Source organism: Coregonus clupeaformis, unplaced genomic scaffold, assembly GCF_020615455.1.
Source record: "Coregonus clupeaformis isolate EN_2021a unplaced genomic scaffold, ASM2061545v1 scaf0111, whole genome shotgun sequence".
NCBI lineage: Eukaryota > Metazoa > Chordata > Actinopteri > Salmoniformes > Salmonidae > Coregonus > Coregonus clupeaformis.
This window is the reverse complement of record NW_025533566.1, coordinates 1,180-17,584: the sequence shown is the minus strand read 5'-3', so window position 1 is coordinate 17,584 and position 16,405 is coordinate 1,180. Positions and strand designations below refer to the sequence as shown.

General features: G+C 42.3%; 1 protein-coding gene across 1 annotated transcript; it reads left to right on the top strand.

Annotated features, from left to right (window-relative positions):
- Positions 1-388: 388 nt before the first annotated feature.
- Positions 389-4,692, top strand: LOC121558411. Its single transcript, XM_041871809.2, has 10 exons — positions 389-423; positions 730-912; positions 1,259-1,585; positions 1,891-1,930; positions 2,361-2,455; positions 2,668-2,708; positions 3,326-3,391; positions 4,077-4,163; positions 4,419-4,478; positions 4,586-4,692. Exons 2-10 carry the CDS (start codon positions 807-809, stop codon positions 4,610-4,612), a joined length of 849 nt encoding a protein of 282 aa, XP_041727743.2. The 5' UTR covers positions 389-423; positions 730-806; the 3' UTR covers positions 4,613-4,692.
- The last annotated feature ends 11,713 nt before the right edge of the window (positions 4,693-16,405 follow it).

Genomic DNA, 16,405 nt, shown 5'->3' with positions numbered 1-16,405 from the left:
AATATTGAATTTGCCAATGTGGTGTATGTCGCCCAATTATCAAATCTTTGTATCATTAGTAGCCTATGTTTCAGTAGAGTGTAACAGGATAGTAGTGCCTTTTGGTCCCAAAACCCTTAGAGAAAGCTGAAATATATTTTAGTGACTATGATTTTGGGGTTAAACTAGTCCACATGATGCAATAGTTGCTATCTGCCACTGAGGGGGCCATGTACACACAAACAGAAACAGGAAGAGAGTTACAGACAGTGAAGTCTATTAACATTAGGAAGTAGAGTCATTCTGGCTGGTACCATCGTCATTGACACACATTTGTGCTCAGGTATCATATAATATACCAGGCAGACTGAAACCTTCACATGGCTCTTCATCTCTCCCTCCTCCTCCTCCTCCTCTTCCTCATCCTCTACAGAGTATCAGCAGGTATGTGTAACATGTTTCTATAAAGGGCTGAAGTCCAGTGGGTCAATTCACTGTAAACACGGTGTAATAAATCTCAATCATTAACAAGCTGTTTTATAGTGTATAAGCAATGGGATTTTTATTCTGCAGTGCAGATTCTGTTGAATTCCAACCTAAATGTGTTTTGTGTTGATGTGTTCACAGTGAGGTATGTGTCTGTGCAGGCCGGAGGCTCCATCACCATCCCATGTCACTATGATCAGTATTACATAAATCATGTGAAATACTGGTGTAAAGGGTATGATTGGAATAGTTGCTCCTCTCTAGTACGCAGTGACCATCCTAAGAGCAGTGGTAATGCCTCAATCTCTGATGACATCAACCAGAGAGTCTTCACTGTGACCATGACTGATCTGGAGCCAGAGGACTCTAAGACTTACAGGTGTGTTGTGGAGATCAATGGAGGATCAGATATCATGATACAATGGTTCTACCTGTCTGTCACTCCAGGTAAGAGCCCTGCAACTCTTACAATTCAGTAAAGTAGAATAGGTAGTTCTCAGTAATGATGAGACAATCAGAAATAGCCTGCTTCCACAAACTAAAGGACTGGTGTCCTCATTTCATTTCCTGGTAACTGGTTCCTTGTCTGGTAACTGGTATCACCATTATTGTTCAAGTTGACCTGAAGAATACTTTATGTTCTATATATGTAGATTGTGGTGTAAATTTTTTTTTAACTCTGCAGTGGTTGGTTTTAAAACATTTTTTAAAATAATATTAATAATAAAATACTTACTAGAAATAAAGTTCTGCTGCTGAGTTCTTTCTTTGGTGTCTGTACATCTGTGTTCAGGTACTCCAGAACTCTATGTGGACCAACAGGAAGTGACTGCAGTTGAAGGAGGGAGTGTCACTGTCCGTTGTTACTATAGTAACTCTGGAGATATAAAGTGGTGCAGGATGGGTGGTGATTGTGTGAGTGGGTATTCTGGGACTTTACATGGAACAGTGACATTAAAGGATATCAGTCTGGCCAACAACAGAACAGTCTTAACAGTGACTATGAGTGGACTGAAGATGGAGAACACTGACTGGTATTGGTGTGAAGTGGGAGAACTAGAGATGCCTGTTCACATCACTGTCAGTCAACAAACTGCAACACAAAACATCACTGCTATCAGTAAGTACTTTCTGTTTGGGTCACAAAAACAGTTTAATATCCATAGTTACTTCACATCAAAATTATGTAATTTTCTTACATTAGTATCACAATGAAAATATGTATTTATTCCATGATTTACTTCTTGACATAGATGATATTCAGTGAAAATCTGCTACTGTTTTCATAATCCTTGACAGCAGATTCACTTTGTTTCATCGTCTGAAACTAATTGGAATATTGACTATGAATGTGATGTTGCTATACAACCTGACTATCTGGTATACCAGTAATTTCATTAATGGCATTGTTGTTTTACCTCACAGCAACCCAAGCGGAGGGGAACATGGAGGAAGTCCACCGGAGGTTATTATCACTCATTCAGCTGTATTATCCCACATATTATGGCAATTGTTTGATAATATGAACACAAAGAAACATTACAATTCCATCATACACTACAACAGTTAAAGCTAACCAAACTCCCTTCCTAAATGCATATAGAGACTGTTAGCACTTCCTCTTGGTTGGAACATTTCTTTGGAGAAGTAGCAGCAATTGTGTTATTCTCACTCATTTGCAAGGACAAGTTGCACACTTTTAAAAAAACAACGTTATTTGTATAGTAATAATCTCAATAATAATAATGTAAACTTCCACACGTGAATAGCTAAATAATTGTTCCATTTATCACAACAGTGTAAACAACAAGTTATTACTTTTTCACAAATGATCAATTTATAATGATCTATTTTAATTGTATTTTTGAAACAAGTTCTTCTATGTAATCCATCAGGTCCATAGATGTGAAAGTCCTACTGATTCCTTGGGGCATGTTGGTGGTGGTGACAGCTGGTATCCTAGTCACATGGAAGATGTGGACAAAGCATAGTAAGTAGTCATTTTATGTGAATATAAAAAAGGAGAATAGTTAAGAAAAATACCAAATGTGTTGACGTTGTGAACAACAGTATATTGCTTAACTGTTATTGATCTTGAATGGCAAAAAGTATTTGGAGGAATTGTCTATACGAAATCTATTCAGAGGTATTATGGTACTATAACAAACTCAGAAGTAATTGACATCTCCCTCTTTATTCCAGAGGACAATAAGGCCAAGGACCAGACAACTAACAACTCAGTGGTAGAATACATTTAATTTATTATATTCTATTATTTTCAACCATCTGCTTTTCTGTTCATGATTTGGGATCATCTACCATTTGACTCTAGTGTTACCTTTTCAGGTGGTTATCAATGAGTTGACATAAAAGGTCCCATATTCTGAACCCAAGGTCTTATAACACTCAAGACGTTGAAAAATGATGTTTAAAAGACAGAGATCAGGAAGCTGTCAGTTCACTAAATGTACTCCTGAGTGGCACAGTGGTATAAGGCACTGCATCGCAGTGCTAACTGTGCCACTAGAGATCCTGGTTCGAATCCAGGCTCTGTCACAGCTGGCCGCGACCGGGAGACTCAGGGGCGGCGCACAATTGGCCCAGGGTAGGGGAGGGAATGGCCGGCAGGGATGTAGCTCAGTTGATAGAGCATGGCGTTTGCAACGCCATGGTTGTGGGTTCGATTCCCATGGGGGGCCAGTATAAAAAAAATATATATGTATTCACTAACTGTAAGTCGCTCTGGATAAGAGCGTCTGCTAAATGACTAAAATGTAAATGTATACCTCTGACTGCATCCTATCATGGAAACAAACTGTGGTTTAGTTGGTAAATAGACAAGTCCTGTATTTCTTTGCAGTCTGCTGACCCTGAGCTGGACATTATATACAGCATAGTGAGCCACACCAGAGAAACAGCACAGCAGGTACAAACTGAATAAACCTGGTTTAGGTCTGTGGAGATCTTGGGCTAGTACCAATCACTCCATCTCTGCATGGAGCTAAGGTTCTCTCTCTCTTTCTCTCTCCTCTATCTCTGCAGTGTGAGTTTGAGTTCTCACTCTCTCTCTCTCTCCCTCTCCCTCTCTTCCTCTCTCCCTATCTCTCTCACTCTCTCCCGCTCTCTCTCTCTCTCTCTCTCACTCTCTCACTCTCCCTCTCCCTCTCTCCCTCTCTCACTATCGTTCTCTCTCTCTCTCTCTCTCTCTCTCTTTCTCTCTCTCTCTCTCTCTCTCTCTTCTATCCTCAATCCCTGCAGTGTTGAGCTGAGTATCTGAAGTTCCTATACTATGTCTTCCTATGCATGTAGCCATATGTTTACCTTCTGTGCTGTCCATTTCTCAGAGAGAAACCATGACGTGATGTATAGCACTGTGATGCCTGATCAGTTCAAGACAGAACAGACGGTCAACATATGGCTACATGCATCTTGGGTCTTAGACAACATTATGGCTGTTACTCATATAACGTCATAGCCTTGGCAAATTTGCATCTGTTTTAGAAAACAATTGTATTTACAGTATAATTTTCTGTCTTGGAACAAGCAATAGATAAATGTACACTATAACAATATAACAATACATTTTTGTTATCTGGGTCTCTCTCTACCAGCAGGCCCCATTTCCTGAAGATGATGATGATGTCACATACAGCACTGTCATCCTCCAGCACAAGGCCCAACTAAAAGTACAGGCCAAGGTAAAGCTGCTCTGCTGATTAGCCACAGCTAGTATAATGTTATCAGAAACAACAGTAGGTGATTGTTTCCTCAGTGTTAATATAGTCATGGTTATGTCACCATTATACCTATAGGCATAATATATCACCTTTATGTCACATATCACAATTACAACTGTCTACACTTTTAATTTCACTGAGAAGTCTGTTTCAAACTCTACTCTCCATTTTGACAAAATGTCCCTGTTCACCTCTCTACCTGTTCCTCCTCTGTAGGCAGCAGAACCAGATGATAATGTGGTCTACAGCTCACTAGCTCTACAGGTGACCACACAGGTCAGTGTTGGTGTCTCCTCTGTCTGTTGTACCAGATACCGTTATCATTGTCTATCCATGAGATGACAGTGTTGTGATTGTGACTGAATGTTTCTCTTCCTCTCCAGCAGAGGGCAGCAGCAGAACAGCATTGACTGACTGAGTGACCTTGGTTGAGTCCTTATCCTGGAAGGACAGCCCACTCCACGCTCCTGTGTCACAACATCTATTTCAATTTAAGGGCTTTATTGTTAATGGAAACATATGTTAACATTGCCAAAGCAAGTGAAATACATAATAAACAAAAGTGAAATAAACAATAACAAATGAACAGTAAACATTACACTCACAAAAGTTCCAAAAGAATAAAGACATTTCAAGGGTCATATTATGTATATTTACAGTGTTGTAATGATGTGCAAATAGTTAAAGTACAAAATAGAAAATAAATCAACATAAATATGGGTTGTATTTACAATGGTGTTTGTTCTTCACTGGTTGCCCTTTTTTTGTGGCAACATGTCACAAATATTGCTGCTGTGATGGCACAATGTTGTATTTCACCCAATAGATATGGGAGTTAATCAAAATTGGATTTGTTTTCGAATTCTTTGTGGGTCTGTGTAATCTGAGGGGAATATGTGTCTCTAACATGGTCATACATTTGGCAGGAGGTAAGGAAAGCTTTGACTATGTACAGACTCATTGAGCATAGCCTTGCTACTGAGAAAGGCCGCCGAAGGTGATGGCTTTGTTATGGAAGGTTTGGGCCTGTTTTCCATCAGAGGGTAACAGGATAGTAGTGACTCTTGGTGCATAAAAGGCCTTAGAGAAAGCTGAAATACATGTACATTGTAGTGACTATGACTTTTGGGTTAAACTAGCCAATTTAACGCAATAGTTGCTATTTGCCACTGTGGAGGGAATGTACACAGACACAAGAAGAGAGTTAAAGAAAGTGAGGTCTGTGAACATAAGGAAGTAGAGTATTTCTCGCTGTTGACTTTGTCCTTGACACACACATCAGTACATGGCTCCCAATCTCGCCCGCCTCATCCTCCTCTTCCTCATCTTCCCCAGACTCTCAGCAGGTATGTGTAACCTCCTACATAAAACAATATTACAGTTTACTATAGAATACTATAGTAAGCTGTAGTATACTGTAGAATTCTATACTCCACAATGTAGTTTACCTCGATTGTGTAGTGCTTACAATATAATTTTGTAGTATACTGGATAATTATATTCCACACACTGTAGTATTCCTCAATCATGTAGTACTTACTTTAGAATTTTTAGATGGATTGGACTGCTAGCTAGCTTTATTGCTAGCTGCTAGCTTTGTCGATGCTCTTTTGATTTGAACGTGCTGTCCTTGGGGAGCTGATGCCGGGGATTTCCACTGAGGTTCCCCCTCGATCATGTAGTGCTTACTATAGAATGTTGCAATATACTGTAGAATACTATACTCCACACTGTAGTATCCCTTGATTGAAAATGTTATCTGACTACTTAAAAAAACAATACAACCACAAATGTGGATACAATGCATTTAGAAATTTGTCGAGAATAACACAAAAAACCTTTTACATTTATTTCCATTGTGATCCTAGTTCAAACTTCAAATATATTACACATTTACAGCTTACCCACATTAATAAATACAAAAGTATACTATGGTCTAAATACTGTAGTATTACTATAGTTATATACTATAGTATTGCGGACTAGTGTTTTTGCAGACATGACTGTAGTGTACAATAGTATTCACTGTTGTGTTTTTGCAGACTTTACTGTCGTATTCACTGCAGTGTTTTTGCAGACATGACTGGTATACTATAGTATTCAATGTAGTGTTTTTGCAGACATGACTGTAGTATTCACTGTAGTGTTTTTGCGGACATGGCTGTAGTATCGTATAGTATTATTCACTAAGGGTTTGGGAGTAACGAATTACAATTTTTTTTCTTTTCTGTAATCCGTTAGGTTACCAGCTAAAATATTGTAATCAGATTACAGATACTTTTGGAAAACTACAAAGAGATGATTACTTCAAGGATTACTTTTAAATTCAGAAAATATGTTTGTGAATTTTTTGTTGTTGATACCTTTCTGTTTTCTCAATGACATTCAAGTCAGCATTGAAAAAAGGCCAAGTTTAAAGTGGAACTGACAGCGTTTTAACTACTTTGCAGACATGAAAAAACAGACAATCATAATATCAGTCAGAAATATCAAATTCCTAGTTTATGCTACAAAACCAACTTCATAAGAGGTTTTAAAAATTGATTCTATTTGACTCAAAATTCCATGACGTACAGTAAGACATTGTTGGCAGAATAGATGGATGCAGTTCAATGCATGATATAATTCACCAATACATTTATTGGTAGTCCAAAAAAATATTGCTATCAGGTTGTAAATCACAGCTGACCTAACATGGTTTGCTGACTCCACCCATTCAGGATGCAGCCTTTCAGTTTCAATTACTCAATATTTTGAACAAAAACGGAGGGCTGTAACTAAGGCTGGGAATGTCAATACAATCAAAATCCGTCATAACATGGCTAATAGGCTAGCGTATCTATTTATGTAGATATGTGTTTAGCAATCTAAAAACACGGAGCCTAACGTTAGCTAGCTAGCTGCTGGGAGGATTTCATGTCATTGGAGGCGTGGGTGAGTGACAGACTTTTTCCCTTCATCGCTTTTCAGTGGCTACAGCTACACACACTGGTGTCATTTGGTTAGCTAGCAAGAAATGTGAATCCGCTTTGCTAGCTAGCTATGCTGAACATGAACGACTGTTATCCACAGTTAGCATATCTCTTAGTTGTCAATCAAATCTATTTGGCATCGATCAAATAGGCGGGCAGGCAGGCAAGTTCCAATTTTGTCAAAACGTGGGTTGGGACAAGCATGCATTGGCAGGCAAGCTGCAGAATGGACTAGCAGGCTACTATTCCCCATTGTTTATCAGTGCGTATTTGACGGCCAACTAGCTGAAAAGGTTTGAGGGTTTATCTAATGTTCTCTCCTTAGATTTTTTCTCATCGCTCTGGCTAGCTTTAGTTGTTGATGTGCATAGGCAACTGAGCGCGAGAGACCCTACCTTTTCACAGTTGTTTGATCAATAGGACTGTGAAGTTCCCAAATGTAAGAGGACTCCCGTGGTATTTACATATTTCCAGAAATCCATTCAGGTGTATTTTGTGGCTTTTGGCCAATGCATTCTAATGATCTAAAGTCACACTGTTGCTACTGCCTGTAAATACACAGTTCAAACTGAATGATGGCAGGCCCATGTGAAAAATGGCTTATTTGCATATAGGCCTGCTGTAGATCTGAATAACTATGGCGCACCGGTCTGTGTAGACTCGGTCCTAAATGAGCATGTGTTTTTATTAGGTTTTATTTACTGCAGTGTCTATTAATTGTCCAAACGCAAGACCGCTTTCCCACTCTTTATTGCTATTGAATTTTCACAAATGCTTTAGTATACCTCATTCCCAAACATTCTATGAATTTATGAAAATGACAAAATGACCATAATATTTAAGTGCTCTATAATTTTTTGGAAAGGTGTCATATTCTTCCTGGGGTGTATACTGTATGTAGCAGGAGCAGTTTTCACTTCCATGTATTTGTATGAAGTTCGTCAAAATATTTGATTCTCATTCTAAAGGGAATAAATTCCAAGATGTTGTCTCTATTCAAGCTCTTATGCATTATTCTTCCGCCCTCTCCTGGCATAAAATGGTATTGGTCTGGTGTCAAGTTCACCGTTGCCGCCATATTTGAGTTCCCTTTCCATTATGGCGAAGAAGGTATGTAGAAAGTTGAGCTCCACTCTTTTTTGTGATATACCATGTCATAATCCTCATACAAGTCTAGTCTAGCTGAATAAAGTGCCTTATGAATGTTTTGTATATGGATCAAGCTGTGTGGAGATCAGACTATCTCAGCTATTTAATATCTCAGTATCTTGATGTATTGTGATGCTAGCTAACTACTTGGCACAAAATGAACGTTCTGAATGTTTACTTTGCTAGCTAATGAGTCGTGTAATGGCTAACGTTACCACGAGCGGTAAGACAAAGTTGTGACTACAAAAGGCTGTGAAGTATTTGTAGTTAATCATATCAGTAATTAGTCCATCATATCAGAGCTGTAGCTCCGCCCACCGGTGAAGTGGAGCAGAGCATGCTGGGCGATCTCCAGCTCAGAGAAGATCAGCTCGAGAGAAGTCAAGTGAGAGAAAGTTCCAGCCATCCTTGTGTTTTCCCACCAGGTAGCTTTCATTGTGTTAGCCAAGACCAGTGTGCGTCCTTGTTGAAATTTGCCAGACAACTAAGTGCCTTAGCCCATCCATACTACATACACTGTGCGGTGCTGTTCCGTGCCTGTCCATCTTCAGCGTTATTAAACCACCTCAACTGGAATCCTACCTGTCTGGCATCTGTTCCCTTACCAGCACAGATGCCAGACAGGTACCCTAAAGGTAGTCCCGGTAGTCTCGCAATGTTGCGCCTCTGGGTTTAGAATCTCTGTGACAAGAGTTTCTGTCAGACAAAGTCAGGTAGGTCCCTCCCCGTTTCATTCCATTGGCTTTTTTTGCAACATTTTGCAACATAATCGGCACAATGAATACGCCCCAGTGGACAGCTAGTGAAATATGCACTCTTGCAACAGCTGCATAGTGTATGGAATAAAAGTTTGAGTTTCTACCTTCTACCTTCTACTCCTGAGTGGCGCGCAGTGGTCTAAGGCACTGCATCGCAGTGCTAACTGTGCCACTAGAGATCCTGGTTCGAATCCAGGCTCTGTCGCAGCCGGCCACGACCGGGAGACTCATGGGCGGCGCACAATTGGCCCAGCGTCGTCCAGGGTAGGGGAGGGAATGGCCGGCAGGGATGTAGCTCCGTTGATAGAGCATGGCGTTTGCAACGCCAGGGTTGTGGGCGTCTGCTAAACGTCTGGATAAGAGCGTCTACTAAATGACTAAAATGTAAAATGTAAACCCCCCCATGATATTGTGCGTCAAAAGTGGGGCTTTTATTGCTCAATTTAATTAGTGCTGAAAAAAAAAATGGCATGCTCAAACTCACGCACTTTTGATAGACTTATCGAGATATCAAAGTGTCACCAACAAAAACGTAAACAATAGACCCATAGCAAATGCAGCATATGGAATACATTTTTCACATGCAAATATCACTTTTTGGTAGTGCTCAAAGCATGCCATTCCGAGAGCAGCTTTTATTTTTCAACTTGAAGCAATGAGCCCACTCAGTCCTCCATGACAACAACATCATAAACAACAGTGGAGGCTAATAGTCCTTCGTTTTTAGGTTATGCTCAGGAAAAACAATTTGACTAATTTATATTTCCAAGACCTATTGTTGAAGATCAAGGAGTATTAAATTAATTGGAATGACAAAATATCTGACAGACTGTTTTGTAAATGCAAATATATAGCCTTAATCATATTATTATCTGTAGTAGAAAGCAATGGGTTAGAAGAAGCCTATATAACCAACCCATAAAGTAAAATGCAACATACATTTATGGCAAGCTATGCAATAGATGTTGTTCAATTGATATTTGTGTCTTCTTCTAATTAAGCAGGTTGACGTTTATTGTGATGAGTCTTGTCCTTGAGGCAGAACTGAGCGATTTCCGCTAGATGGGCCAGCTTCAAAGTCAAAATTGTCTGTAGCTAATTGTAAAAATGTATAAAAACAAAAACTAGCTTTTTGGTCTGAATTTAAGGTTAGGCATTAGGGTTAGCAGTGTGGTTAAGGTTAGAGTTAGGTATAAAAGCAGATGTTATGACTTTGTGGCTGTGCCAGCTACTAACCTGCACCTCTTAAGAGGAATGTAATCTAGATTACAGTACTGATTACAAATTTGGATAGGTAACTAGTAACTGTAACAGATTACATTTAGAAAGTAACCCACCCAACCCTGTATTCACTGTAGTGTTTTTGCGGACTTTACTGTAGTATTCACTTTAGTGTTTTTGCAGACATAAATGTAGTATTCTATAGTGTTTACTGTAGTGTTTGTGGACATGACTCTGGTATACTATAGTATTAACTGTAGTGTTTGTGCTGTGCTTTCATTGTAAGCTCATTTACTTGTCTGGCTGCCAGCCAAATAGTGTTGCAATTCTGTTGTCATCTGATGGAAATAAAGTTATTTTCTGCCAAATGTGTTGCACTAATGTGTTTTCTGTGAAGGAAAACTGTAGTTGCACGTCCCTGATCACTCTATTGAAGTGAAAATACACTGTTGACTTTCAGTATAAAATGCGACCCCTGTCAATACACAGCTGGACTCACCTGCTCCCGCTTTCTCCTGTTGTGCTATTTACAAACAAACAGTTGACAGGCTCATCTGTTCTGGGGAACTAAATTATGTAAGCTTCATAATGTAATGTAACGAAGACGCTGTGAGTCGAGAAGCAGGTGCAGGTGAAACGTTTAATAAAATATGGAACGAGACAACATAACAGTAGTGTCTACGCATAACCACAGGAATAATACTGACTGGGGAAAGAACCTAAGGGAGTGCCAGATATAGGGGAGGTAACAAGTGAGGTAATGGAGTCCAGGTGTGCCTCATGATGACGTGCAGGTGCGTGTAATGATTGATGCCAGGTGTGCGTAATGATGGATCCCAGAACCGGGGGTTAGTATACTGGCGACGTCGAATGCCGAAGGGGTGGAGCGGGAGTAGACGTGACAGTACCACTCCCCCCACCGAAGCGCGGCTCCAGCCGCAGGACAACGCCGACCAGCGGGGCAGCCCCGAGGACGAGGAGCGGGCCGGTCCGGGCGGCGAAGGTGCAAATAACGGATGATGTTGGGATCCAGAATGTCCTTCACCGGAACCCAACACCGCTCCTCTGGGCCATACCCCTCCCAGTCCACAAGGTACTGGAGCCGACCCCCACGACGTCGGGAGTCCAGTAGAGATCTGACAGCATAAGCAGGACCCCCCTCGATGTCGAGGGGGGGGGGCGAAGGAGTGTCGTGGGGGACAGCATAAGCTAGGGGACCAGGAACCACCGGCCTGAGAAGGGAGACATGAAAAGAAGGTGAGATACGGTAGTCACTGGGAAGATGTAACCTATATGTCACCTCGTTGACCCTCCAGAGAACCTTGAATGGCCCCAGAAACCGGGGACTCAGCTTCTTGCAGGGTGGAGTGGGAGGTTCCTGGTAGAGAGCCAGACACAATCCCCAGGGTGGTACACAGGGGTCGCACTGCGGTGGCGGTCTGCCTGCTCCTTTTGACGGTGGACGGCAAGCTGGAGTCTCATGTGGTCATCACTCCACACTTCTTCTGTGCGGCTGAACCACTCAACCGCAGGAGTTTCGGTCTGGCCCGGGTTCCACGGAGCCAGGGCCGGCTGAAAACCCAGAACAAACTGGAAGGGGGTCAACCCAGTGGAGGAGTGACGTAGCGAGTTCTGGGCGTACTCCGCCCATGGAAGGAGTCGAGCCCACTCTCCCTGCCGGTCCTGACAGTGACTCCTCAGGAACCTCCCCAGCTCCTGGTTCATCCTCGCTACCTGCCCGTTGGACTGAGGCCTATACCCGGAAATGAGGCTGACTGTCATAAAGGCTCTCCATACCCATGATGTGAATTGGGAGCCACTGTCGGAGACAATGTCCTCTGGAAGGCCATAATGCCGGAAGACCTGCTGGAATAGTGCCTCAGCGACCTGGAGAGCGGTAGGGAGGCCAGAAAGAGGGATTAAATGACAGGATTTAGAAAATCTATCCACAACCACCAAAATGTTGGTGAAACCCTCAGAGGAGGGGAGACCAGTAACTAAGTCAGTGGATAGATGGGACCAGGGACGCTGAGGCACGGGAAGGAGTTTCCCTGCTGGAGCGTTCTGGGGGGATTTGGTTTGGGCACATACGGAACAGGAGTTGACGTAGCGAATGATGCCCTGCGCCAAGGTGGGCCACCAGTACTTCTCAGAGATGGATTGGGTAGTGCGAGAAATACCTAGATGTCCAGCGACGACAGCTGTGTGTGCCAAGGTCAGCAGCCAATCCCTTATTCCTGTGGGAACGTAGATGCGCTCGGGAGGACAGTTAGTGGTCGCGGCTCCCTCTCCAGAGCCTGGCAACATCTACATCCCAGACCACAGGAGCTACGACTCAGGAGGATGCACTTAGGACAGGACCCTCTCCCGAATCGTAGAGACGGGTCAGGGCATTGGCCTTGGTGTTCTTTGAACCTGGGCGATAGGTCAGCGTGAAGTCGAACCTTGTGAAGAAAAGGGCCCACCTTGCTTAGCTAGGATTCAGCCTCCTCGCTGTCCGTATGTACTCCAGGTTCCAATGGTTGGTGAGGATGACGAATGGTACCTTGGTGCCCTCCAGCCAGTGTCTCCACTCCTCTAATGCCAACTTCAACACCAGGAGCTCTCGATCACCGACGTCCTAATTCCTCTCTGCAGGGGTCAGTTTCTAAGAGATATATGCACACGGATACAATTTCTGTGGATTACCCTGTCGTTGAGACAGAACTGCCCACACGCCCACCTCTGAAGCGTCCACCTCCACCACAAAGGATATCGTTGGATCTGAGTGTTTGAGCAATGGGGCGGAGGTGAAACATCCCTTGAGTAGACGGAAGGCCTCGTCGGCTGCTGGGCTCCATACCAACCTACGGGGACCACCCTTGAGGAGAGAGGTGAGAGGGGCGGCGACGAAGTTGAAGTTCCTGATGAAACTGCGGTAGAAGTTGGCAAACCCCAAAAACCATTGTAACCCTTTTATGGTGGTCGGGACTGGCCATAACCTGACTGCATCTACCTTCTTGTCGTCCATCCTCACTCCCTGCGGGCTGATTTGGTAGCCTAAGAAGGAGACAGCCTTCTGATGAAATTGGCACTTCTAAGCCTTGACGAACAGGTGGTTAGCCAGGAGGCAATGTGTGACCTATTTTCCAGCAGAAGGTAACAGGATAATCGTGACTATTGGTCCCAAAGAGCCCTTAGAGAAAGCTGAAAGGGGCAGTGCAGTCAAAAATGTGAGTTTCTTGTTTGTTTTTAAATTATATTTCCACACAATGAGGTTGAAATAATACTGTGAAATTGTAACACATTTGGATAATGCCCTTTTAGTGTAAGAGCTTTTTGAAGAAAAAAACGGCAGGATTTTCAGATGTTCAAGTGGGATGGAGTTTTTGACCCACAGAATGACATCACAATCTGAAATGATTATTCTGATTCTGTTTTATTTGCATATGTATCCTCCTACTTTGAAGGGGTAAGCTGGGTAGGCTCTAGTCTATACAATCCTCTCCGCCAATCAGGGCTCTGTATTTAAATATATTTAAATTTGTATCAACACGCACACATGATCACACAGAGCATTTCAATGTCAAAAGGAGGCTCAGGAAAATAAATCATGAAAAATGTATTTTTGATTTGTTTTCATGAAATGAACACAGACAGTGATTTAAAAATAAAATGAAACTGCATGGGGGCTTGAACAATGTTGTAGTGACTATGAGTTTGGGTTAAACTAGTCTATATAATGCAATAGTTGCTATCTGCCACTGAGGGGGCCATTTACACACAAACAGAAGCAGGAAGAGTTAAAGTGAGGTCTGTGAACATTGGGAAGTAGAGTAATTCTCGCCTGGTGCCTTTGTCCTTGAATGATCTACACATTAGTACATAGATACTGTGTCACACACACAGACTCAAACCTTCACGACTCCCCACCTCTTTGACCTCTTTCATGGGGCCCATGCCCACTCCTTCACCTCTATGATGGGGCCCATGCCCACCTCTTTGACCTCTTTGATGGGTCTAATGCCCACCTCTTTGACCTCTTTGATGGGGCCCATGCCCACCTCTTTGACCTCTTTGATGGGGCCCATTCCCACCTCTCTGACGGCCCCTTATCCACCAGCTCTTTGATTTCTCCCTCCCCCTTGCTGTCTATCCTGCTCCTTGTTAAAGAAATTGCAAGTGTTCACACACACCCTTTAAATGGTGACCAATAGTGATTGCACTATGTTTTACATTTTAGTCATTTAGCAGACGCTCTTATCCAGAGCGACTTACAGTTAGTGATTGCATACATTTTCATACTGGCCCCCCGTGGGAAACGAACCCACAACCCTGGCATTGCAAGCGCCATGCTCTACCAACTGAGCTACAGGGGACTATGTGAAATCAATTAGTACTAATGAATATTCATTATGTATGGTTATCATGTATCATAGATGTCATTTAGATGTTTATACTATACAAACACACATTGTATTTATGTAGTTCTCTAAATACATATATATTAGACAAACCAGTTTAAAATCTATAGGTCTACCAAACTGTTAAGTCATTAATGCCTAACATCAAGGCGGTGACCCGATCCTGCAGGTTCATGCTCTACAACATTCGGAGAGTACGACCCTGCCTTACACAGGAAGCGGCACAGGTCCTAATCCAGGCACTTGTCATCTCCCGTCTGGATTACTGCAACTCGCTGTTGGCTGGGCTCCCTGCCTGTGCCATTAAACCCCTACAACTCATCCAGAATGCCGCAGCCCGTCTGGTGTTCAACCTTCCCAAGTTCTCTCACGTCACCCCCCTCCTCCGCACACTCCACTGGCTTCCAGTTGAAGCTCGCATCCGTTACAAGACCATGGTGCTTGCCTATGGAGCAGTGAGGGGAACGGCACCTCCGTACCTTCAGGCTCTGATCAGTCCCTACACCCAAACGAGGGCATTGCGTTCATCCACCTCTGGCCTGCTGGCTCCCTTCCTCTGCGGAAGCATAGTTCCCGCTCAGCCCAGTCAAAACTGTTCGCTGCTCTGACACCCCAATGGTGGAACAAGCTCCCTCACGACGCCAGGACAGCGGAGTCACTCACCACCTTCCGGAGACATTTGAAACCCCACCTCTTTAAGGAATACCTGGGATAGGATAAAGTAATCATTCTACCCCCCCTTACTCCAACCCCCCATCCCCCCACCCCCAAAAAAAACATAAAAAAAAAAAAAAAACATTGTAAAGTGGTTATCCCACTGGCTATAAGGTGAATGCACCTATTTGCAAGTCGCTCTGGATAAGAGCGTCTGCTAAATGACGTAAATGTAAATGTAAATGTTAATCATTAAGCGCCGTTGGATTGCATGATGGTCAAATGTATTTAAACAAATGTGAAGAGAATCATATGAAAAGTATTGTGATTATTACATTGTTAAAGGCAATTACTTAATATGAAAGGTATTTCTAGATGAAACACTGATCATGTTTGGTGAAAAGGTTTGTGTGATTTTGTGTTTTGTACTTAGTCAATTGAAAATGTGCTTAATGTTTTGAAAAAACAGCCTTTTTGATGATCTGTTTTGAGTTTTGTACTAAGAGTTGTGAAATGTTACCACATACATGTGAAAATAGTATGAAAGCGATCAAAAAAAATGTCATGAATATTTTTAAAGACATTTTATTCTTCTCAAGATCATTTGTGATTTTGAGAGTGACATTCTGATGTATCTGAAGTAGTTTGCTGTATTGGAGCCAACAACAGAATGAATAGCTCAGTATTTAACATGACATTATGGAATGAGTTTAGCTTAAACTTGCAGCATTCTGAGCTAACTTTCACACTTATGCTTAGAGGACATCTGTGGTTGTGAGCTGGACATTTCCTGTATAGAAAAGGAGAGAGACAGAGAGCGTTCTTGTTGAACGTGAAATAATATCAGACTGGGTTGTGGTCCGGAGGACCCTGAACCATGAACCTGGTTTAAAGTGAGAGTTTGTGGAGGTCTTGGTCTAGTACCCATCCTACATCGCTGTAGCACATGACCCCTCAAATCTATCAATGTCTAGCACATAGAGTACATTTATCATATCGTTTTCTTTATATACCGAAATATAGATTTTTGACAATGGAAATATTGT